The sequence below is a fragment of the Cyprinodon tularosa genome, unplaced genomic scaffold, assembly GCF_016077235.1.
Source record: "Cyprinodon tularosa strain WSP-4 unplaced genomic scaffold, ASM1607723v1 ctg599, whole genome shotgun sequence".
NCBI lineage: Eukaryota > Metazoa > Chordata > Actinopteri > Cyprinodontiformes > Cyprinodontidae > Cyprinodon > Cyprinodon tularosa.
In genome coordinates, this window is record NW_024039339.1 from 5403 (window position 1) to 30294 (window position 24892).

The following is a 24892-nucleotide window of genomic DNA, read 5'->3' on the forward strand; positions in this document are numbered from 1 at the left end:
TCCAGGCCGCTGAAGCTCCTCCAACTTTGGCTGCAGCCTGAAGCAGAAGCAGGACAGCAGAGCGAGGAGCTCCGCGCGCCGCATCCTCCCACAGCTTCCCGATCACACCGAGCCATGAGCCCGCTTCCTCTTCTGCTCTGGAGGATGATCCGGATGCTTTGGACCGTGGCGCTCATGTCGGCCTACGGCGCACAGGAGTACGACTTCATGGAATGGGATCCACCCAGGTACAACACCGGGCCCATCTACGGGAAGACCCCCCAGTGCTTGGCGATCCCCGAGGACCTGCGGCTCTGCTACGGCGTGGGTTACCCCCAGATGCTGCTGCCCAACCTGCTGGAGCACGAAACCATGGCGGAGGTGAAGCAGCAGGCCAGCAGCTGGGTGCCGCTGGTGCACAAGAGGTGCCACCCGGGCACGCAGGTCTTCCTCTGCTCGCTCTTTGCGCCCGTGTGCCTGGATCGGCCCATCTTCCCCTGCCGCAGGCTGTGCGAGGCGGTGCGGGACGGCTGCACCCCCATCATGGAGGCGTTCGGCTACCCGTGGCCGGAGATGCTCACATGCGACAAGTTCCCCGATCATGATGTTTGCATTTCCATGACGCCCAACGCCACCGAGAGCCCGGAGTCTGCAGGTAAGGAGGGTGACAGCTGAGGAGAAGCATGACCAAAAATAACAAAATAAAATCAGGTATTTAATGAAAACTGAAGATGGAGTTTAACATCCATCACTTGCAGTTTAAGAAAAATAAAATATAAAATGATAAAACTCTTTATTTATGCTGTTATTCCAAAATGAATTTAAAAACCAGATGAATAAATCGATATTTTATGTTTGATTTTTCTGCTGTAAATTATTCACTAGATATTTGATTATTAGGACTTTTATAAGCATTAAAATGATCACTGATTAATGCCTTTCTGTGATTATAAAATAATGCATATCTGCATATTTAAAAAGGTTCAGGTTTGCATTTTTATTACGTCATAACATGGTTGATTACGAATAAAAAAACTAATAAAGTTTTAGGGCTAGTTGGGGGAGGATTTGGCTTTATTTCTGCAACTCTGTAAGGATTAAAAAAGTTTCACCTATAAGCAGAATAATGCTGTTAAATATGAGCTTTTTCCTGCTTAAAACAGTCTTTGCTTTAAGGAACTTTAACTATAAATAACTTAAGGAAAAGGAAAAGTGGTGAAAAAAGTGCAAATGCAGTGAAGATAAGTTGTGTTTGCACTTTTTAGGCCTGTGTGGATGAGGGCTGAAATCAAAGTGTTTTAATGGACTTTCATAAAGTTGGGTAAATTAAAATTCTCCTCTGCAGGAAGGAGAGAAAAAAGAAGGAAAATGTTTGTTTTAATATTTATTTAACATGCAGGATTTTACATCAGTTACATGATGTATTTAAATGTCCTTGTGTTTATTGTTTATTGCAGCGTTAAAACGAGGCGTGTTTTACCAAAACAACAGAAAACATTCATCCTAAATGACCTTTGGAAAATATGGAACAACTTCAAAATAAGTCAGAATTTATTTTTTAGGCTCTATTTATTAAATCAAGGTAGGATTTACTCTTTAGGGGAAAAAAGCATGTATTAGGTTTTATGCTTAAGCTTCTTATCTAATAGCAAAAACTTCTGGCAGTGTGTAAAAGTCAACACCCTGATAGCTCTTGTAACGCCCTTAAATTGGCTGGAGAATGTTGTTTCAGTGGTAAAGGGCTGTTTGCACATGCAAATCCCTGCACAAAGAAACCAAATAGGACCTTTTGGGGACGAACATTGAGAACTGTGAAAAGCCAAATCTGGTCTCATTTAACCCACCCCCCAGCACAGCTGAAACTAAAGGTGAATGGTTTATTTTCATTATAATCTGCTACCTAAACACTCACTTTAGTGTGAATGCAAAGTTCCCTGCTGCTGACTTTGAATGATCACAAAATATGGAGGGAGAAAAACTCCAGATGGGAGTCATTTAAGGTGTTTGCTGAGTTTGGAGGACAAAGCCGGGAGGAAATCCAGCCGCAGAAGAATAAAAACGAAGAAATAGGCAGTACCTGCATCCATTACTTCTGCTCTCTGACAAACACGTTTAATCTGATGAGAGATGAAAAGCTGAAAGACGCCCGGTGTGAATAATGTGGACTGTAATCCAGACTGCATGCGGTTTCCCAACCGGTTGGATTAACTCACGTCTGCAGGGTCCAATGCTATAATATCTGATGGGCTCTAAATACCTCTGGTCTGGTCTGGGCATCCACGCTTGTCCCTTTCAACATCTGCACATAAGGGATGGAGAAAGCACAACCGAGTCATTCATAGGAAGCTGCGGAGTGAGAGGCCTCCATCATCACATCGTCAGCCTGCAAACTGCCATCTGAAGCTGTAAATAGAGCCTTCAGAGATGTTTGAACTGAGCAGAAGGCATAAACGGGGGAGGGGGGGACTCCCACTGTATCTGTAGGGGAGCGTTTTGCATTTAAAGAGCAGTGGCTGAGAGGGAAGTTGTTTTTTTTGCCTTCTGAGGGTGAGAGCGGGGACCACACATGCTCTGTCCTTCTAGACGCCGCCTGCAATCATTTGTCAACTTTAGCGATAAATGAAATCAGTGATTTCCTACCAGCTTTTCTGTTAACATCATTAGCAAAGAGGCTGATAAAGAAAGAACAAATGCAGAGTGGTGTTGGTTGGCTGTTAGCAAATGTTAACAGAGGTCAGCTCCCCCTGCAGACTGCTGCTAATGGATTTAAAGGGCCCCTACCAGCAAAGACCTGCTGACTCTGGAAGCAGGGGCCTTTTTTCCAAACTGTTTAGCACCTGGGTGCTACTTTCACAAGCTGATGTTAAAGACACGTATGGAACAGCTGGCAGCTATTTGAAGGCTGCTGGTCTCCGCCTTACCTGCTCTATGTGGCTGATTGATCGGGTCGACCCGGCAGGCCAGGTTCTGTTTAAATCAGAGCTGCAGGAATCCTCTGACAGATTATAAAAGCTTTAAGTAATGAAAAGTAGAGTCAGCTGTTTGGCACAGAGGGACGGTTTTCAGTATTATGACGATGAAACGGTGGCGGTAAAGCATTGGCCTACACAAGGGGAGGGCAACTTTTAGATGCTCCTTTGGTTCAACACACCTGAACCAAATAATTAGATGCTTAGGAAGTCTCTGGAGGAACTGACTGCATACCAAGGAGGTAACTCAGCCATTTCATTCAGGTGTTTGGGACCTAGGATGGATGGAAATGTTGCCGGCCTTCAGGAACTGGAATTGCCGACCCTCAGCCTCCACAATGAAGCTTGTTCTCCATGAACCAGCGAACGTACATCCATTCCAATAAGCTGGAACTGAATATCAATACTATTTATTATTTCTTTTAAAGGGGTCATAGAATGCAAACTGAGTTTTCGTTGTTATTGATGAATAACGATAGTTCAGTGGATGAAATAGACGTACAGAGAAGTTCAAACTCCATCAACTCCTCCTTTCTCTGCAAATCTCACTATTCTAAACTTCCACCATAAAACGGACAAATCCAAACGAAGCAAAGAGTTGACGTAAACTCGGAGATGTTGCCTTGTTTGGTTCTGGCCTCGACTCTTGTCACGCCCCGAAATTGACATCCAGACGAGCCCACTGGTTCGCGGCCCGAGGGAGGACTTCAGCAGAGAGCCATGAGCTGCCCGTCCTCTGACTGAGGACGGGCGGGGGAAAGCATGGGGCCGCCGGTGTCCAGGCTACCCTCACAGGGTCGGGTTCAGTCGTTTTGTCCCTCGCTGGCTCCCTGCACTGTACCAGCCCCGGAGCTGACGGTTCTGCTTCACTGTAGGCAACCAAAATCCTAGACGATGTTGAAATTCCCCCCGGACATTTTTTTAGGTCTGAAAGTAGGACATGTCCTGGAAAAAGAGGACGTCTGGTCCCCCTACCATATCAACAATCTGATGTTTCAGTGAGTGAGTGCTTGTTGCTATGATGCTTCTTTGCTCAGCAGCTTGGATCGTTGTAAACCGACCAATCAGAGCACAGCTCATCTAAATATTCATGATCAAACCATAACATTCATTCTATGGCTTTTAACCAGGCTGCATTGGGGCTCATAGAACAGTCGTACAGTTTGAGCTGTAGCTGCGTGTAATGATTGAAAATATCCCACAGTGAATGCCCGGCTTAAGCAGATCTGTTATTAAAGCTGTTTAGAAAGTGAAGAGGAGAGTTTACTGCTCTAAGTTACTCTATCTGTAAAAGCTGAGAACATTTTCCAGATCACCAGAAACAAAGTTCCTGACATCAGCTACAGGAGAAAAAATCTGGAACCCAATAGAACTAGTTTCAGTTTTTTTAGGTTTTATTCTTCCTGCTGATTTCTGACTAATCCTAATTTGTATTTCTATTTTTGTTTCCCTTCGTAGGTTACTCTCCCATCTGTCCTCCATGTGACAACGAAATGAAAACAGACACCATGCTGGAGCACATGTGTGCCAGCGAGTTCGGTAAGCATCCTGCAGACATGCGCTGCACCCACCTGCACACCTGCAGATATGCGCTGCACCCACCTGCACACCTGCAGACACACGCTGCACCCACCTGCACACCTGCAGACACACGCTGCACCCACCTGCACACCTGCAGACATGCGCTGCACCCACCTGCAACCCTGCAGACATGCGCTGCACCCACCTGCACACCTGCAGACACACGCTGCACCCACCTGCACACCTGCAGACATGCGCTGCACCCACCTGCACACCTGCAGACACACGCTGCACCCACCTGCACACCTGTAGACATGCGCTGCACCCACCTGCACACCTGCAGACACACGCTGCACCCACCTGCACACCTGCAGACACACGCTGCACCCACCTGCACACCTGCAGACATGCGCTGCACCCACCTGCACACCTGCAGACATGCGCTGCACCCACCTGCACACCTGCAGACATGCGCTGCACCCACCTGCACACCTGCAGACATGCGCTGCACCCACCTGCACACCTGCAGACACACGCTGCACCCACCTGCACACCTGCAGACATGCGCTGCACCCACCTGCACACCTGCAGACATGCGCTGCACCCACCTGCACACCTGTAGACATGCGCTGCACCCACCTGCAGACATGTGCTGCACCCACCTGCATACCTGCAGACATGCGCTGCACCCACCTGCACACCTGCAGACACACGCTGCACCCACCTGCACACCTGCAGACATGCGCTGCACCCACCTGCACACCTGCAGACACACGCTGCACCCACCTGCACACCTGCAGACATGCGCTGCACCCACCTGCAACCCTGCAGACATGCGCTGCACCCACCTGCACACCTGCAGACACACGCTGCACCCACCTGCACACCTGCAGACATGCGCTGCACCCACCTGCACACCTGCAGACATGCGCTGCACCCACCTGCACACCTGCAGACACACGCTGCACCCACCTGCACACCTGCAGACATGCGCTGCACCCACCTGCACACCTGTAGACATGCGCTGCACCCACCTGCAGACATGTGCTGCACCCACCTGCATACCTGCAGACATGCGCTGCACCCACCTGCACACCTGTAGACACGCGCTGCACCCACCTGCACACCTGTAGACATGTGCTGCACCCACCTGCACACCTGTAGACACGCGCTGCACCCACCCGCACACCTGCAGACGCGCTGCACCCACCTGCACACCTCCAGATATGCGCTGCACCCACCTGCACACCTGCAGACATGCGCTGCACCCACCTGCACACCTGCAGACATGCGCTGCACCCACCTGCACACCTGCAGACATAAGCTGCACCCACCTGCACACCTGCAGACGCGCTGCACCCACCTGCACACCTGTAGACACGCGCTGCACCCACCCGCACACCTGCAGACGCGCTGCACCCACCTGCACACCTCCAGATATGCGCTGCACCCACCTGCACACCTGCAGACATGCGCTGCACCCACCTGCACGCCTGCAGACATAAGCTGCACCCACCTGCACACCTGCAGACGCGCTGCACCCACCTGCACACCTGCAGATATGCGCTGCACCCACCTGCACACCTGCAGACAAGCGCTGCACCCACCTGCACACCTGCAGATATGCGCTGCACCCACCTGCACGCCTGCAGACATAAGCTGCACCCACCTGCACACCTGCAGACAAGCGCTGCACCCACCTGCACACCTGCAGATATGCGCTGCACCCACCTGCACACCTGCAAACATGCGATGCACCCACCTGCAGACAAGCGCTGCACCCACCTGCACACCTGCAGACACGCGCTGCACCTACCTGCACACCTGCCCGCATTTTCATCCTTCCTCTGATTGCCTGAATCACTAAAGGCATAAATGCAAACTTTTGATATTCTGCCGTTCAGCTTAAAGCTCGTTGTTTAGGTGAAGCTCTGACACTTTGCTGGAGGAAAGAGTCGTTTGACTAATGATTTGGGGTCGTTGACGTGTTTTTGTGGCGGCGGCGTAGCCGGATGTTTTTTCCTGTGTCTGGGCCGTCCAGCGTTAGGGAGGAACTTTTACAGACTGTCAGCTGTTAAAAACTGCTGGATGGAAAAACACAAGAAAACTCATTTTCAGAAATGTGAAAAGTATTTTGAAGTAAATTGGATTCTTTTGTCATTAGTTTTCCATTGAGGGTTTTATGACAACAAATTAAAAGGGACTTTGTTAACTAATAAAAGCTAATAGCAAATAAAAAGGTAAGGTCTGTTGGGTAACACTTTTTATTAGAACATCACACAAAAGTCAATAAATTCCCTGAAATGTCCTTCCAGCCTGAAGGCTTTGCCTCTTTTCCATGACTTTATTTTCTGAAAATGATTTTCTAGGAAAATTTAGTTAAACTTTAGAGGAAACAGAAAAAAATGACATTTCCACGGCTGCCAACTTTTCACCAAACCTTGCAGTGAGATTCAGAAATAGTTTGGACATGCAGCCCTGAAAGGCTCTGAGGATGGTGCGGCTATAGGATGGAGGTGGCAAAATGTGGAGTTTTTTAAAGCGCATAAAATGTTACTGAATAAAAATAAGTGATCCATCGTTATCTGGAACATTTTCACACCATTTGCATTATTTTCTATATTCCGGTTATTTTTAGAGAATTGAACTAAAAGTATGGGCTCTACTAAAATACCTGCATCTGCTGTAAACTAATAATTTCACAACTGTGTTTATTAAAAATTCTATGCAGCTCAAGTAAAATAAATGCAAAATAAATGAGTTATTACTGGATTAATGGCACTAATACAGGAACCAGTTCAAACTAAACTGTGTATGAATATTTGGTAATAGGCTAAGGATTAAAAATCTTAACTCATTATCTTATTACATGTTTTCAATTGACAATTTAGAGCTTCTAAGAGGCTGTAGATTCTATAAAAACTCACCGTGACACAAGACAGTATTTCTGTTGATGTTTCATTTTGGTAGATGTGATATAAATTAAGTTTTTAAAAATTTTTCAGAATCAGAATCAGAAATACTTTAATAATCCCAGAGGAAAATTACTTTAGTTACACGCTCCAGTTAGTTTTATATATATATATATACATACATCCAACTACACAGTATAATAAAGACAAAAAATAAGAATAAAAAGAGATAAAATATATACACATATAGCTTTGCTGTATATATGTATGTATATATATGCGTATGTAAACTAAATCTGAGGTCCCGTCCACACGAAGTCAAACCCTGGCCTAAACGCACAAATTTTTCACCAAACCAGCCTCTCATCCATACGAAGCCGGCGTTTCGGGGGTCTGTAAACGATCTTTTTTTTATTCAGCCTTCAGAGTGGGAAGATTTTGAAACGCCGTTTTCGCGTTTCCATCTTTAAGCTCTAACCGCATTTTTTTTTCTTACACGCATGCGTCATAGCGTCGCCTCTAAACACGCATGCGCGACACAGTATCACAACAACAATGGCGCCGTACTGTGTTGAATGGTTGCTGCTAATGCTACTCACCCTGCTGTCTGGCTTACAACAGAATCTTCTTCTTCTGGAATATCTCCAGGAAGAACAGAGCAATATCGACCACATAGTTCAGCACCTGAATTTGACTGAACCACCAAAATGGACCCGCAGGGCAACCATGTATAAATATTAGTGCGCATGCCCAACATTTCGTCGTCTATTTTTGCTTCGGCACCACAGCGCCACTTACAGGCCTGGCATACATTTTGCAGCGTTTTCATGCATTCGTGTGGACGATCACATTTATTTTACGTCTCCGTCTTTACGACAAACGTTCTGGAAAATATTAGCGTTTCGTGTTCGTTTTGACTTCGTGTGGACGGGGCCTAAATAAAGTGATAAATCCAAAATAATTTAATGGACCGTAATAAATCCCTCTGGTTCCTCCTCTATCAATCCTGGATAACTGAGTCTTTCTGCACATCCTCTCTGAATGTGGTCGGTCTTTTCTTGGCTGAACTTTTGAGAAATAAAATGCGATGGTTCTTTTCTGTTGTGGATCTCCTATGGGTTTTTAAATCACATCTGAAAGCTTTAAGAATTTTGTTTAGTTTATTGTTGGTTTAATTAGTCCTAAATTCCAACGAAACTGAGAAATAATTATTTTACTTGTGAGGTAAACATAGACTAAAACTGGGACTAAATCAGGAGGCTAAACTAGAGCAAGGATTAAAGCTTGATAAAAAAGAAAACAGCTCTATAGTTTATAGTTTATTCATATTTACTCAAGTACTTTGCTTCAAATCTTCATTAATTTACAAAGTGATGATCTTAGTCCGGATAAGATAAGATAAAATTTCAAATGGAATACGTCGTAATAAATGCTAGGAAATCCTGGTCTTTTTTCGATATGTGGCGCAGGTCCCTCACCTCCGCTGCTCTCCACACAGCAAAACACGGACTGGATCTGATCCGAATCCTCGTATAGTTATTAAAACATTTTCTCTGTTCCTTTAAATATTTCTACATTTTAGTTGGCATATTCATTAATTTAGGTCTGGATTGGCATGAAATTACAAGGCATTTATGTAGCTTCTCTCTATATATGAATTTAAATCTTCTTTGACGCCCTGAGCTGCAGTAACCGAGGGGGAAATTATCAGAAATAAAGTGAAAATCACTAAAGTAGAAAGAAGAATGTTTTTTTTTTTTCTTTGCTTATTTTCAGTAATGCAGATTTTATTGATCTGTGTTTAATTCAATCCAATCCACTTTATTTATATAGCACAATTTAAATAAACACAAGGTTTCCAAAGTGCTGCACAAAAAAGATAAAATAAATAAAAGTAAATAAAATAAAATAAAAGCACTGCCCGCACAGGATAAAAATATGCATGTGTATGCATAAAATCAACACTCTACATGGAGTCAAAAGCCAAAGAAAAGAGGTGGGCTTTAAGAAGAGTTTTAAAATGAGACAGAGAGGTGGCCTTTCTAATGTGCAGCAGCAATCCAATCCAAAGTTTTGGAGCTGCAACAGAAAACGCTCGATCCCCTCTGAGCTTAAAGGAATAGTACACCCAAAACATGATTAGCCTTCATTTTCTACTCACCCCCATGCTGAACAACACTCTGGAGTACTTTTTTGATATCTCAAATGCATCTGGAGATCTGGGAGGCTTCTTGCTGTCTGCTGACATTCAAATAATGGAGGTCTATGGCGCCCGAGGCAGAAAGGTCCATAAAAGTCCACAAAAAACATGTCAATATTCCTCCATACTGCTCGTCCAATGTATTCCAAGTGTCCTGAGTGGGTAGCATCCAGAATTTACTCGAAACGAAGTCATTTAGAATGTTTTTAGAGCATAAACAGTAGTGTATAGGATTTCCTAAAAGCGCGTTCACGAGTCTACGGAAACCGCGGCAGACCAAACCAGATGAAAGTGCGCATTCAGCTCGGCAAAGAACTCATGCTCTTCCTCAACACTGAAGTCCTCAGACATTTTTCTTTCGTTGTTTCTTTCTTTGCACAGGTAAACAGCACATTTCTTCTTCTACGCTTGCATTATCGGCAGAGCAGACGCTGAATGCGCACTTTCATCTGGTTTGGTCTGCCGCGGTTTCCGTAGACTCGTGAACGCGCTTTTAGGAAATCCTATACACTACTGTTTATGCTCTAAAAATCATTCAAGGCTTTAAAAGTAAATAAAATAATTTTAAAATGAATCCTAAGATGGATGGGCAGCCAGTGGAGTGAAGCTAAAATAGGTGAAATGTGCTCGTACTTGTGCCTGTGCCAGTTAAAAGACGTGCAGCAGCATTTTGAACCAGTTGAAGACGAGCAATTGAGGACGCAGCAATCCCCACATAAAGTGCATTACAGGAATCCAGCCGAGTGGTCACAAAGGCGTGGATTACTTCATGCATAATTCATAGCAGATCAGGAAGTTTTTGCTTTGGGATGGAAACCTTGCATGTCTAAAATAATTCCTTTATTGGACATTTAGTTAGCTTGACAATTTTTAAAAAGTAGGGCAATCATTCATAAAAAGTTTATTAGACTTAAATCAAAGTTTTCTACCCAACAGCAATGCTGAGCTGCACGGCAGCATTCTATACCCATTTTACAGGTTGTGATTTTTACTGGTCCTGGTTTTGTTTGTTTTTTTAAATCAGGATCAATGAAACCAAAATGGAAACATCCTAGGCAGTAGTGGATATTTATGGAAGTGTAACGTAGGGAAACCAGCTGGTTTCCATTTTAGGCAGGAGGAGAGGAATAGTGAAGGACGTACCTGCACACTGAAATGTTTATGATAAAGTACAAATATACCAAAATGATTGAGTAGAAGCCAGCTCCAGCTGTACGGTTTGCTTAAAGAGCCCTGCGCTCAACTGAAAACATCAGCAGCTGATGTGAATGTTACACAGAAGAAGCCAGACGTTTATAGTTTCTATTCGCTGGAACATGCGGCCGCCTTAAAAAGCAAACATGGAGTGGATGCACATTGGAAACAGACCTTCCATCGCTTTGCAGGAGGAGTTAAGGTTCCATTTGTTTAAGGAATTGTTCTGGTGTTTATGTGGTGGTGATAGGACTCGCCTTTTTTCTGTGTGTGTCCTCATTTGCCATAGGAGGGGGGGGGTGGCATTGTTGGCTTGTTTCATGTCTGCTGAAGACAAATGTTGTTTTGCCTGCTTGTCATAAGTCCCCTAACCAGCTGACAAGTGAGGATACACAGGCGGATTTACTGTCAGGCGGAGGCTGATGCACCAAACGGGGAGGACAACCCTTTCTGGAATGCGTCAGATTTTAGCCCTGAGCTCAATGGGACTTTATTATGACCAAAAAAGAAAAGTGTCTGACTTTAGAGAGAACTCTGCTTGTTTCCCTGCCAGTTAGGTTCTGGTCCAAAAAGAAAACTACAACTATAAATATGCATTTAGACACCTGAAGCCAAACGGGACTTAGTCTGATGTCCTGAGGAAAAAAAAAAAAAAGAATAAGATGGTGGAAAATGCCTGGCTTTAATCATGAAACACTTTATCCCGCTGTCAAAAGATAAGACCATCATCCTGATCCGTTCCTGCTGGTTCCAGCTTGACTAAAAGTGGTTGGTGGGTAACGGCATGTTTCTAGGAGCCTGGCTTTTTCAACGTCCAGCCGAGCAGCAAAGACAGATATGATAGATAGACAAGATATGTTGCTGGTCTCGGTCGGGACGCTTGGCTGGCAACCCGCAGGGAGGGTCGAGAAATGAATCAGCGGAGTCCTTATTAATGGACGCCGACTATTCATGTATAAAATATCTGTTTCCTGGCAGAGAGGAAGCATTTTTTTGCTCTCTGTAAACCTCGTTTACTGGAAGCTGGAAGGAGGTGTGCTCAGCTGAGGTAAATGTTATGCCTGATGCTGCTGTTCTCTTCACACTTCTGAGGAGTTACGCAATCTCTTCTCCTGGTAATGTAAGACAGATCGAAAGCAGATTGAGGCAGTTTGGGGATTTTTTTTTTAAATGTTTGATGTGCAGTTTTTTTGAAGGGGTAACAGGTTTGTAGCGAAAAGCTCCCTGACATTTCTGATGCATCTCTTTAATTTGGGTTTCAGAAGTACATCTCATCCCATTTCATTATCTGCTCCCTCTATAATCTATTTCTTTGATTAAGGTTTTATGGGAATCTCATTGTCTCAACTCGTTGCTTCTTTTTCTGATGTGGCGAACGCCTGCAAAGATAGGAACTAGAGGGCCGATGCTTTCAGCTTATGAGGAGCGGTCAACCCCTCGCTTTAGGAAAGCAAAACGAGAAAAAACATTTTTCTACACCAACATCGCTGCCTAAAATCACATAGCTGCAGATGTGAAGCCTGGGAAATGACAGAAACTCTGTCGAGATGAGGCGTGTGTCGAGTAGTAGAGGGGGCGTTTCCCTGAAGCCTCTCTACCTTATACCATGTGATCGCTTCAGGAAGTGGTTCGGACCGTGCGAGAACTTCGGCAGGCATTTAAACAGAATCACTACTCAGTCAAGATGTGGGAGTTTGTAGGAGAGCTGCTGTCAGTTGGATAGAGTTTGGATAGATTCTAATAGATTGGTTGTTTTTCCAACCAATCTAGTTGGTTAAAACTATTTCGTTTAGATTAAACGATGTAGTGATCAAAATCATTAGTGTTAAGTAATATTGCTTTTCCCTGCAGATGCCACTGCTTGTGGCGTCAGCTATAAGACATTGGCTTCATTTCCTGAGGATGTTGGTTCAAGACCCACATTAGACTTTTGAAAGTCGCGATAATATTTAAGAAGTATTTTTGCTTATGTGACTAATTTGTATTGGTTTGCCTTTTTACCAATTTAGATTGGGTAAAAACTAGGGGTGTAAATAATAATGGTTTTGTATCGATGAATCGACTCGTCCGCAAGAGAATCGATTCATGTTCTTTTTCCCTCCGGTCTATTTTTATCCATTTGCTCCTGGGCGTAATTTTCCCTCCCGTGCTGCGGTGGCGCTAAACCTATTCTGCCCTCCTGCCTCGCTTCCTGGTTATACTCTTACAGCAGTGTGTTGCAGTGAGCTTGATGCAGACATTTTTGATTTATGCTCAGTATTGAAGCGTGGTCTGAGCTACACGCTGTGGGTCTAGATACGGCCGAGGCGGCGAGGAAGTGGGGGCGAGTTTAGTCCGACGACGGAGGGACATGAGGGCCAAAAAGAGAGGAGATCCAGGTGGAAAAAGGGTCCCAGCGTTCTCGCGCACCTCGCTCTTCTAGCGGGTCAAACTTCACCAGTTGTTTCTACTTCTGTTATTTGCTGTAGTTTCTCAAAAAAAAAAAAAAAAAAAGCATAACGATATTACAGATTTCATTGATTTATTTCAAATTTAAAACATTGTCTAGCCTGTAAGGTGTAAAAAAAATAATAAAATGAACCAATTAATCGAATCGTATTGTGGCGTATTCTTGGGTATCGAAAATAATCGAATCGTTGGGTCAGGAAATCGATACTGAATCGAATCGCCATGATGGGTGTCATTTACACCCCTAGTAAAAACACTGCCAAATAAGATTGGGTTGTTTAGCCAAAAAATTTGTAGAACTCATAATTTCCAACCCGTTTAAAACCAAATATTGTGGAAAAATTATAATGTGACACTTTCACTGTCTGCTTGAGCTTATTTCATTAAAGTGGCAGAAAATTAGGGTACCTTAAATTATTTTTTTTCTTCTAAGACATTTTACACACAAAAACACTTACAAAAGACTTTATTATATGCACCAATAATTAAGAATTTAAAAGGAACTTTAAATGGAAATAAAGCAAGAAAAACATTTGCAAAAACTTGCATAATATTATTAGCTGTAGTTCTGCTCTCCACCAGTAGGTGGCGACATGTTCACATGAAGCTTCATGAACTGTTGGGATCGTTGAAGGAATTTGGCCAAAACAGTCAGAAGCCGTTTCTCAAGTACGTACTCGCGTTCTCGTCAAGTCCGTTCTTGGCGAGAACGCAGGAAGATCGGACTTGACGAGAACGCAAGCACGCAAGCACGTATGTGTATTGGAACAGAAGCGTACTCGTGACGTCATCACAGGCAACATTGTTTAGCTTTTCTTTAACAGTCAAAACTATTTATTCCCTACACAAAACATTTTGAAAACAATATTTTTAATTTCTAAAGCTTAAAAAACATAAAAAAAAATTACCGAACCGCAAAAAACCGCCATCAGAACGAGCGGTAGTTCACACATAACTAGACCGAGAGAAGTGCACTACAGACGGGGTAAATTTAGCCCTGGCTGCGGTTACCCTCGGAGGTCTGCTGGTCACTCTGGTCCGCTCAACGTCTGACTTTTTTTATTTTATTTCGCACTAACTCTGTAAACAGACCACACAGGGAGGCTTCAATGTATAATGTTATCGCCTCAAACGATTTCGAAACGTACTTTTGAAGAACAACAGCAGCAGAAAAGGGAATGTTTAACTTACCACTGTGAGCGCTGTCCGGAATCAAGCTGCGGCCGCGGGGCATTCTGGGGAAGCGGTCAGTCTGAAGAACGCACAAGTCTGCTCTCATGCATGCTCGATAAAGAGGGCGGGGCCAGAACAACATCCAGGGATTTGGTGCGTTCTCGATCTGGCGTTCTTGAGAATTGGAACGGTACTCGCGCTGAGGCTGATGACGTGTCACGAGCACACGAGAACGCTCAAGAACGCACATTGAGAAACGGCCAATGTCTCATGAGGCTTCATCTCACCATGACTAATGTTGACATAAAGTTATAAATAGTTACTTTGTTGGATCAGCTTTGGGCTCAGCAGCTCTTTAGTCACAGCCGCATGTCCCGCCTTAAACCATGAAACTGGAAAACGATTGGTGGACTGAGAGGGCAGAGGGACAGGATGGATTCTTTCGTGTGTAAACATATGTACAGCTAGAATTCAGCCAGCAGGCAACTTCACATAGCAACAGAAATATATATACTGTACATCCACAATATTGGTGAACAATTTCACGTTTGTCAAAGGTATGTCCTATAAGACATGGACTGGTGTTAGATGCAGCATGGTAACTCGTTAGATAGCGTGGTTTGACAGTGAAGATGCAGGATCATCAATATTTACAGATGATGTCGAAGATGCTCAGACAGCTTTAGCAGAGGAGCATTCAGTCTCTGGAGTTTCTAGTCTCCATGCAGAAACACTGCAAGTAGAAACAAGCTGTTAGTAGCTGCTTAATTAGACATGCTATCGGTCTCCGCCAAGTGACGTCAATTGTAGGGATGCACGATATTGGGATTTTGGCCGATATCCGATATGCCGATATTTTAAAACTCATGTAGCCGATAACCGATATCGATACCGATGTTAAAGCTGGACAAAAATAAGTAGTCATTGAAAATAGCAGTTTTGTCATCCATTTCTGACACTTTGAAAAATAATAAACTCAAATATATTTTCATATGCTGATATCAAATAGATTTTTAAAAACGCGGTATCGATCTATTTTACTTTCAAAATCTCGTGAAATTTCATCGTTCTGTTACAAACTCTCGTGATATTTTGCAAATTCTTGTGACATTTTTTTAGTAAAATAGATCGATGCCGCATCAATATAAAATTTCGTGGATTTTCAGGGGATTTCGTAGCATAACGATGACATATAGCAATATTTAATTAGTAAAAGAGATTGATATGGTGTTTTTAAATGGCAATATATCAGCATATGAAGATAATGGGATATTTTAATGTATCAATATTTTTTCCCTTGTCTTTAAAGTCTGTAAAAAAGAAGTTTTTGAGGAAGAAGAAGTAGTATTTTTTTTTTTTATTTTTTTTTTTAGACTTTAGAAACTCAGAAGGTGATCAAATATCGGGTTAAATATCGGTTTTAAGGCCGATAAAGGCCAATACCGATAGGGGGCCGATTATATCGCGCATCCCTAGTCAATTGTTTACCTCGGGCGCGGTACACTACGCCTTTTCCACCTAAAATGGCCTCTTAGCAACAAATGTCACATGACTGGCGGAGACCAATTGGCTCAGGTTAGCAACTTACAATTGCTAAAGGATGTAGCTTAAGAGCAGTGACAGGATTAATGCAGTTCACACAGAAGATCACATACAAGTCGCATATATTTGAAAATGTGAACGGCAACGCAAAATAAAATTGTAATTGAGCATTAAGGCCTGCAGTGAGAACGTAGCCTCAGAGTTCCACGAGTCCAAAGCCAGGTCAGGCAAACAGATCCGAATAGGCTGGCTAAGAGGTCCAGCAGTCCAAAGACTGTTCAGGCAGGAACAGGCAGGCTCAGTAGTGGAGAGGCAGAACAGGTCAAGATCAGGAAATTTAGAAGCACCAAGTAACCGTCTCCTCTGGCTGGAGAGAACAAGAATAATTTGGTCCTGATAACGGGAACAAGCATCTTAAATAGAGGCAGGAGCAGGTGGATCAGATGAACAGTGATTAGAAACAGGGCAGAGTTAGATAGGTGAATGGAGTTAGTAATTTAGTTTCCTCTGTACAGGGGGGGTTTTCTTCACATCCTTACAGTGGTTATAGGCTGGTTTTAATAATTCTTCCCCTTCCACCCAGAAACTGTGAAAAAAGGAGACAATTATTGGAGCAGAGTTGATAAATTATTGCTGATTGTGCCTTTGTTTGATCCTAAATCTGCTCGGCTCATTTCTTAGACTTTAAGGAGAAGCTCCCCGTCACTTCCAAATGTTACAGCAGTTTACTGAAAAGAAAAACAATGAGCAGAAGAAGTTTCATTAAATTAGTAGATGTATTGGTATTAACAGCTCATTTACCTCTTCTTAGTAATGCATGTTAATTAATCAGAAATCAGGATTATGTTTTCCTTTCTGCATCTGGTTTCGATCTTGTCTTTTAATACATTGCTACCTTTCTTAATAAACGGTCTAATAAGTAAAGGTTCTCTTTGCATTTATATATTATCTTCCACACAGGTGCTTTTGATGCATCATGTTTTATTTGTGTGATTGAAATTTTAACTTTTGGAGGAGAAAACAAAAACAGTCGGTTTACCTTCCTGAAAAGAGCTGTACGTTCCTCTGTGATCTGCTAAGAAGATCAGATCCCACCAAGTGCAGAGAAAGTTCAGAGCATCACGGGTTTAGAGGCCATTGACGTTTTCATGTCTCCAGCATGACTCCCTAATTATGTAATGCGTCCAGTTTGATTCCACAGAGCATTAGTCCTGCTTAAAAAGAGCATTTGAAGGGAATAAATCTCTTAATCCCTAACATGTGCACTATTCATACAGTGGAAGGAAGGAGAAGCACTTTTCGACTTAAATTAGTGAGAACAGATACGAGGGCAGACGGAGACGGACAAAAGTTTTCTTCCTTTGTTTTCCGTTCTAGTTCTGTAAGTCAAAGTTTAAAAATGATGAGAAATTCTACAAAAATATTTCCTTTTTAACCATTTAACCTCTTTACTGGAGATCAATTATATTTCCTGATCTGTAGCTTCTTCTGACTGTACATAAAGGTCAGATTTTTCCCAGCTCTAGTCCTGTGACTTGGCTGAGTCATCATGCTTCATATCCCTGCATGTCATTTAAATCATACCGAGGAGAGGCGGGGAGATGAGTCAGTAGAAATGTCCCCCCCCCCCCATTCATGACGCTGTTGCTAAACTGGACAGCTCCTTCAGTGATAGACTGCTGCACCTTAAATGCACCAGGGAGCGTTATCACAGATCCTTCCTCCCAGCAGCTGGAAGACTCTAGAACCACCACTGTTCCCAACAACCTCAACCAGTTCTTCCATTCATGATGATTTTGCTCAGTTTCTACCTTAGTCAGTTAAATAAATGTCCACAACTGTATATTGATTATTCATTCTTCAGATGACCCAACAACATTTATATTTCAATCTGAAAAACTCACAGGGAGAGAAAAGACAATTAGAAGAAATTCATTGAGACAATAACTTTAGTCTTTGGCGCTCAGACCTCGACAGGAAACTTAGCGCTGAATTCTGATAGATATGCATGAACAGGAGTCAAGAACAGGGCTGCCCCCCCCCCCCCCCCGGCCTGAAACTGGTGGAGGAGTGGAGATAGATGGAGTTGGTCAGTCTGTAGACTGCTGGTTGGAGAGACGGTCTGCTGAGCTTTATGGGGAGATCCAGTGGACTGCGTGAGCTGATACTAGAGCTTCACACAGGTTGAGAGAACCTGTCCATGATGAGCAAGCATGAGGCAACAGTGGAGAGGAAAAACTCCCCTTTGGGAAGAAACCTCTGGCAGAACCAGGCTAAACAGCGCAGTGTTCTGCCAGACGGGTTAAGATGAGACAGATAACGCAGTGAGAGTCCAGGAGGAATGACGCTCTGATGAAGCTTTAGCTACAATGGTGGAGGAGGGGCTGGAGGGGGAGGAAACGGGATCATCTGAATGACGTCACAGCGCATCCACCGCCTGAGCCCAGGACCAGACAGGTGTGGATCTGAGGCCTTTTAAGATGAACTATGGATTGGCTTTGGAGGTGTGCTTCAAAGCTGATTGGCTATGTCCTAGATTTAGCTTAGACAGATTTATTCGTAATTTTGTTTACACAATTGTAAAACAAAAATAAATTTTGTTTAGAACAGCTCTCAGAACAATTTGATCAGGGTGATGAAGACGAGTTTTCAGTTTATTCAGTCGAACTTGCCCACGGTCCATTTGTAAAAATACTGTAGAGTACAGTAATATATATATTTTTTTTTCACTTGTTCTTTTATTTTTATACACTTTTCAAGGTAGACATTTGTGTAATCACTCTAACTATAATCTTTTGCTGCTTTAACACCACAATCCCATTGTGGGACAATAAAAGGATTTTCTTTAAGTGTTTTTCTCATGATGAAGACTGGATGGACTGAGTTATCCAAAGGCGACCAGGGTTGAAATTAGCCAATCAATCCTTATTGTTTCCACAATAAAGTTCCAACTCTCACAAACTCTCAGCTCCGGCTATCTTAAGCCTATTTCCTACTAAAAAAAAGCGTGTTAAAAAGTGTTTTTCAAACATGGGTCAACCCAGTAACAGTTGACTCCCTTCCCATTGGTATAAAAGGCTGTGTCGATGTGTCGTCTCTGTCACCCCGAAGCTAGTGTCTGGTGACATCATCAAACTGGGTTAGCGTTGATGAAATCAGGAAAGTAAACGATGAAGAGCAACGTAGAAGGAAGCCAGGGTGTAGTCAGCGTGCTTTATAGTTTCTCCCTATTATCCATGCACAGAGATGGGAAGTAACGAAGTAGAAATACTTTGTTACTGTACTCAAGTAGATTTTTCTGATATTTTTACTTTACTTTACTACTTATTTTTATGGCGACTTTTTACTTCCACTCCTCACATTTTTACACAAATATCTGTACTTTCTACTCCTTACATTTTAAAAAATTGGCTCGTTTCTATCAACACCTTTTCTTCCCAAATTCAGCTGTAGGTGGTTCGTGTGGTCGTTCTTTTTATTGTTTCGAATAAAAGAAACTGGTCATTTTTTAAAATGAATTCACCATGAAACTGTCAGCTTGAGCGGTAAATATAGGGAGGGAGGAGCTGCCATGTGAAAGGAAAAACCTGATTAAAGGAGATGAAACAATATTTGTTAGAGAAAATATTAAAAGATAGGTTGCGCTTCCAAAATTGTCATGTCGCACGAAGAGTGTGACTTGAGATCCTCGTTTATTTTTGTGTTAGATTCTTATTTTGAAGATAAAAGAAGGCGGTTCTTGTATCACCCTGTTGTGTTAGCTGATGAAGGCCATGGCATGTCTGACGACGCTAAATTTAAAAAAGGTTTGAAAAGGCATCCACTGCTTTAAAACTGTTGCCATGACATTTTGGTTGTCGGGTTGAAAAAATATGGTGGCAGAACATTAGTAAGCCTTGTGAAAAAGAGTATAGAAACACAAAGATTCGTGGATGCAAACAAACGGTCCTTGATGTGACAAAACCTCTCATGGCTTTAGAGACGTGCAAACCTGGGCGACGAGCAGGAATACAGTACACTGCAAAAACAATCTAGAAATAAGTAAAACTTTCCTAAATCAAGTGTATTCACCCTTAATTTGAGAAGGTAAATGAGATAGTTTGCCAATTGCATAAGTAATTCTACTCCTAAAATAAGATAATTAGATAATATGCACTTGAAATAAGACAATGTAATTGTGTTTTCTTATTTTAAGTGTAAATTGTCTTGTTCCATTGGCAGAATGTCTCTTTTACCTCCTCAATTCAAGAACAATTGCTCTTATTTTAAGAAAAAAACTGACTAGTGTAGATTTAGATTTTTTGCAGTGTAAACAGACCTAGACTGACTGTTAGCTGCTGCTGACGATGGACAATTTGGCCTTTGCTCAGGTGCTTTTTATCAGCACTAAATGGAAGGCCTTCTCACAGCTTCAAACGCCGATCCAGTCCTCGTTTGATCAATCCAGACTGACCGGATCTGGAACTTCTGATTCCTATAAATGATTTTTCTGCATTTTGATTTCCATAGAACTTCACCATGAACTGCAATATATGTACCGGCCAAGCCTGGATGAAAGTATTTAACATTGGTTATTTCTTTCCTAAAACAAAGTTTGTGAAATATTTACTTTTTAAAAAACAGGGAGTGAAATCAAGTTTTAATTTTCCCTGAAACCTTCTAATCCTGAGCCTGATTTATGGTTTAACATAACAATGAACCCTTTGGCGATGGAAAACTAAACCACTTTTCTGCTCTATATTTAGAGAACATCAGCTAGGGAACATTTTTTTTTGGTAGAAAGTCCTTAAAGCTGTCCATTAATTTATACTAGTGATGCACGATATTGGGATTTTGGCCGATATCCGATATGCCGATATTTTAAAACTCATGTAGCCGATAACCGATATCGATACCGATGTTAAAGCTGGACAAAAATAAGTAGTCATTGAAAATAGCAGTTTTGTTATCCATTTCTGACACTTGGAAAAATAATATACTCAAATATATTTTCATATGCTGATATCAAATTGATTTTTAAAATCTATTTTACTTTCAAAATCTGGCGAAATTTCATCGTTCTGTTACAAACTCTCGTGATATTTTGCAAATTCTTGTGAGATTTTGTTAGTAAAATAGATCGATACCGCGTCAATATATCAACATATAAAAATATGGCAACATTTCGTGAATTTTCAGGGGATTTCGTAGCATAACGATGACATATAGCAATATTTCATTGGTAAAAGAGATTGATCTTGTGTTTTTAAATGGCAATATATCAGCATATGAAGATATTGGGATATTTTAATGGATCAATATTTTTGCCCTCATCTTTAGAAGTTTTTAAGTCTGTAAAAAAGAAGTTTTTGAGGAAGAAGAAGAAGTATTATTTATTTATTAATTTTTTTTTAGACTTTAGAAACTCAGAAGCTGATCAAATATCGGGTTAAATATCGGTGGGGTGGCCGATGTCCGATATTCAGTTTTAAGGCCGATACCGATAGGGGGCCGATTATATCGTGCATCCCTAATTTATACTGATGATTATTTCTTTCAATTAATCGCTTAATAATCAGATACCCAAAGCTTCCTTAAAGAAGACATTTTATGAAATTAAAACTTTTCCACTTGAGTATAGAGCAGATTAACAGAAGGAAAAGCTTCTTTTTTTTTAAATCATAAACTGCAAAACGATCTGAAATTAAGTAAAATGTTCTTATATCAAGTGTGTTTACCCTCAATTTGAGCAGGTAAATAACATGATCTGCCAATGGAATGAGTATTTTTACACTTAAAATAAGATAATTAGATAATATGCACTTGAAATAAGACAATGCAATTGATTTTTCTTATTTCAAATGTATATTGTCTTGTTCCATTGGCAAAGTGTCTGTTTATTTTAAGAAAAAATGACTTATTTAGATTTACATTTACAAACTAAATCTATTCCTATTGTACCGTTTATAATGACATAAATAATTAGAATAATACGGCAGATCAGACTAAAACATGTCATGTAAAGCCAGAACATCGAGAGGTGTAGAAAGTATTAATGTTTATTCCTCCAGTAGAAGTATAAATCCTGCTGTTTAAAAGTAAAAGTAATGCAGGAAAAATATTAAGGATTGAAGCCTTACTGCTCTACCAAATTAAAAGAAAAATTTTCTACCATTCTGGATGATAACTTCATCTTAAATATATCACTATAAATAATGGTAACAGTGTCAAATTTAACTTTGCATCATCTTCAAAAACTATTTCTTTTGGAATGCAGTGAACAATAGGTTGGAGCAGCACCGAGTCCAACCACAAAAAAATTAGTTGTCTGGATGAAACTAATTATTTACATGGTTTTTATTTTTTTTTTAAATACCAAAAAGCCAGAATGAAAATGAGCTTAAATGGAACAAAACTAAGGAGTCTAGTTTTAAAATGTAATGAATAGAAGTAAAAGGTTACTTACTTCATAAAAGTACTCAATAAGGAACAAAGTATTTGTGTTACTTGACACCTATAGACACATACCATTGGCGTGAAGTATAAATAAGGTTATTCAGATTAACTGACCTTAAAGCTTCCCTCTCTAGATTATAATTTTATCCAATTCCTGCCAATATTCTGACATGACACATTTTTAAACAAGACCAGATGTAATTCCAATTACTGATGTCCATGTAAACCTAATTAATAACAGGTGGCCATATTAGTATTATTGTCTTGTCTTGGAATTGAGGACAACTAGCCATGGTTTAACCAAAACCAGGGGCGGATTTAGGAAATGTGGGGCCCTGGGCAAAGACAGGCAGGGGGCCCTCTGAATGGAGAAGACAACACATCAAACAGCCCCATTCTCCAGATAGAGAAATGTTAATAGAATAGACATCCATTATCTGTTCTAGGTTGTGTCCCTCTCTTCTTGTCCCTTTTCTTCTTGTTTTCCTCTCTATGTTTTGTACTCAGCTGACTTTTCATGCTGTCTCTAAAGGAATGAAAGATTTTTTCCAAGCACTAAGCTCACTTAGCTGATTGCTCCTTCCTGTGTTTCCAAAAAGGCCAAAGTAAATAACCCAGTCCTTCTTTTCACTGTAGACAAGCCATGATCTGCTTATCTGTTCTCCATTTTTCATTTGGATGAAATAATAGCTGCATGAATCATGACAGCAGACAAGATAGAGGAGAGCAGGAGGCGGGGTTACCAATCTACTCGCTCTGGAGAGCAGAGTTCGCTGCTTTTAGATGTTGTCTCCAAAGTCTCCAGTAGCAGAAAAAAGTCTCTAGATTTGGCGCTAGGAGCTTTTTAGAAATCAAAGTGCTAGAGGGGTCTGAAAAGTGGCTAAATATAGCGACTAAAGCGCTAAGTTGGCAACACTGCTCTTTGCATGGTTTGTTTTCAAATGGTTTGCTGCTGTCTGTTTGGACCTTTCTGAACATGTGCAGCAAATGGACTGATCCAATATGGTGGACACTGAGCGTTTTATCAAAAACATAATTAATGTGCAGAAATAAGGAATAGTTGTATTAACCATACATGGAAACAGAGTTTTATGGAGCCCCCAGGAATGTGGGGCCCTAGGCAACTGCCTATTATTGCCTAATGGTAAATCCCCCCCTGACCAAAACCCTACCCTACCATAGCCATGATACTGTGAGGATATTACCACCATCTGATACATTAGTATAGGTCTCTATTTTCCACTATTTAACAAGGTAGTCTTTAGCTGCTGGATTGTACTTGGACAAAATGTTTTCTCAATCTTTTCTCATTGTGTCTCCACAACAGCAATCAAGGCCAAGATAAAGGAGGTGAAACGAGAAAACACAGACCGCAAGGTGATCCTGCAAAAGAGGAAGAAGATGGTCAAAGCAGGAAACCTAAAGAAAAAGGACACAAAGAAGCTGGTGCTGTACTTGAAGAACGGTGCAGACTGCCCCTGCCAACAGCTAGACAACCTGACAAACCAGTACCTGATCATGGGCCGGAAGGTGGACAAGCAGTACCTCCTCACAGGCATCCACAAGTGGGACAAGTCCAACAAGGAGTTCAAAAAGGCCATGAAAACACTCAAAACCCACAAATGTCCCGAATTCACTAACGTCTTCAAATAGTACACATACACTCCCAAATCTGCAGGCGTTTTATTCCACGTATGAACTGGCAAACTTTGCTTCTATCGTCCTGTTTATCTACCTAAATCTTTGTATATTTACACATATGTCCGCTGTTAAGTTTACGATAAATGCATTGGGGAATGACGACGAAAAGGTTGAGTTTCTTCTTGTTTTTGCCTTTCAGTTCAAGGAAAAGACTGTTGGTCTGCCGGGTCAGAGGACGGGTTGGTTAGTCTGACCAAACCCTGATGGTTCTAAAAGTTAGCAGAGGTCCATGCTGTTGACACGTTTGGGATGGCAAATGTCAAGCTATAAAACATGCATTATGTGCAAATAGCCACTAAACAAAATAACATAAATGATGTCAAGTTCAACTTTTTCTGTGCCTGAAAATAGTATATTTTATAAATAGTGTTATTGTTCCAATTTATCAGCAGTTTGTCTCTTCTCTGATATGCTAATGGTGGCTAACAATATTTCCAGGAGGAAACCAATCCTTAAAAGTCTCCAGAAACGGCTGTTTCAGTTTGCATTTAAAACAAGTGTGAGCTTTGACACACAGAGTATAAAATAGTGCTGGTAAATACTTGTTAAAATAAGACCTACAGTAAATGTTTTTTTTTGTTTTTTATGTACATTGCAAAGTTTTTGATAGTGATGATTTATGTGTTTTGTTTAAAATGCTTCATTTGGCGCCGTGGATCTAAACATTTTCTACTTGTCTGTTCTGCTTTGGCGATTTTGGTCCTTTTTTAGCACTATTTCCTTTTGTTAGATTGTGATGTCAGCATTTCATTGCTGCCTATTACATGTACATATAAGTTTTACATAAAATATGATCAATAAAATGGTGTAACAAAGAA

General features: G+C 41.6%; 1 protein-coding gene across 1 annotated transcript; it reads left to right on the plus strand.

The window, feature by feature from the left end:
- On the plus strand, positions 1-24892 carry sfrp1a (secreted frizzled-related protein 1a). The gene is made up of 3 exons (XM_038306974.1): positions 1-634; positions 4407-4487; positions 23701-24892. Exons 1-3 carry the CDS (start codon positions 115-117, stop codon positions 24024-24026), a joined length of 927 nt encoding a protein of 308 aa, XP_038162902.1. The 5' UTR covers positions 1-114; the 3' UTR covers positions 24027-24892.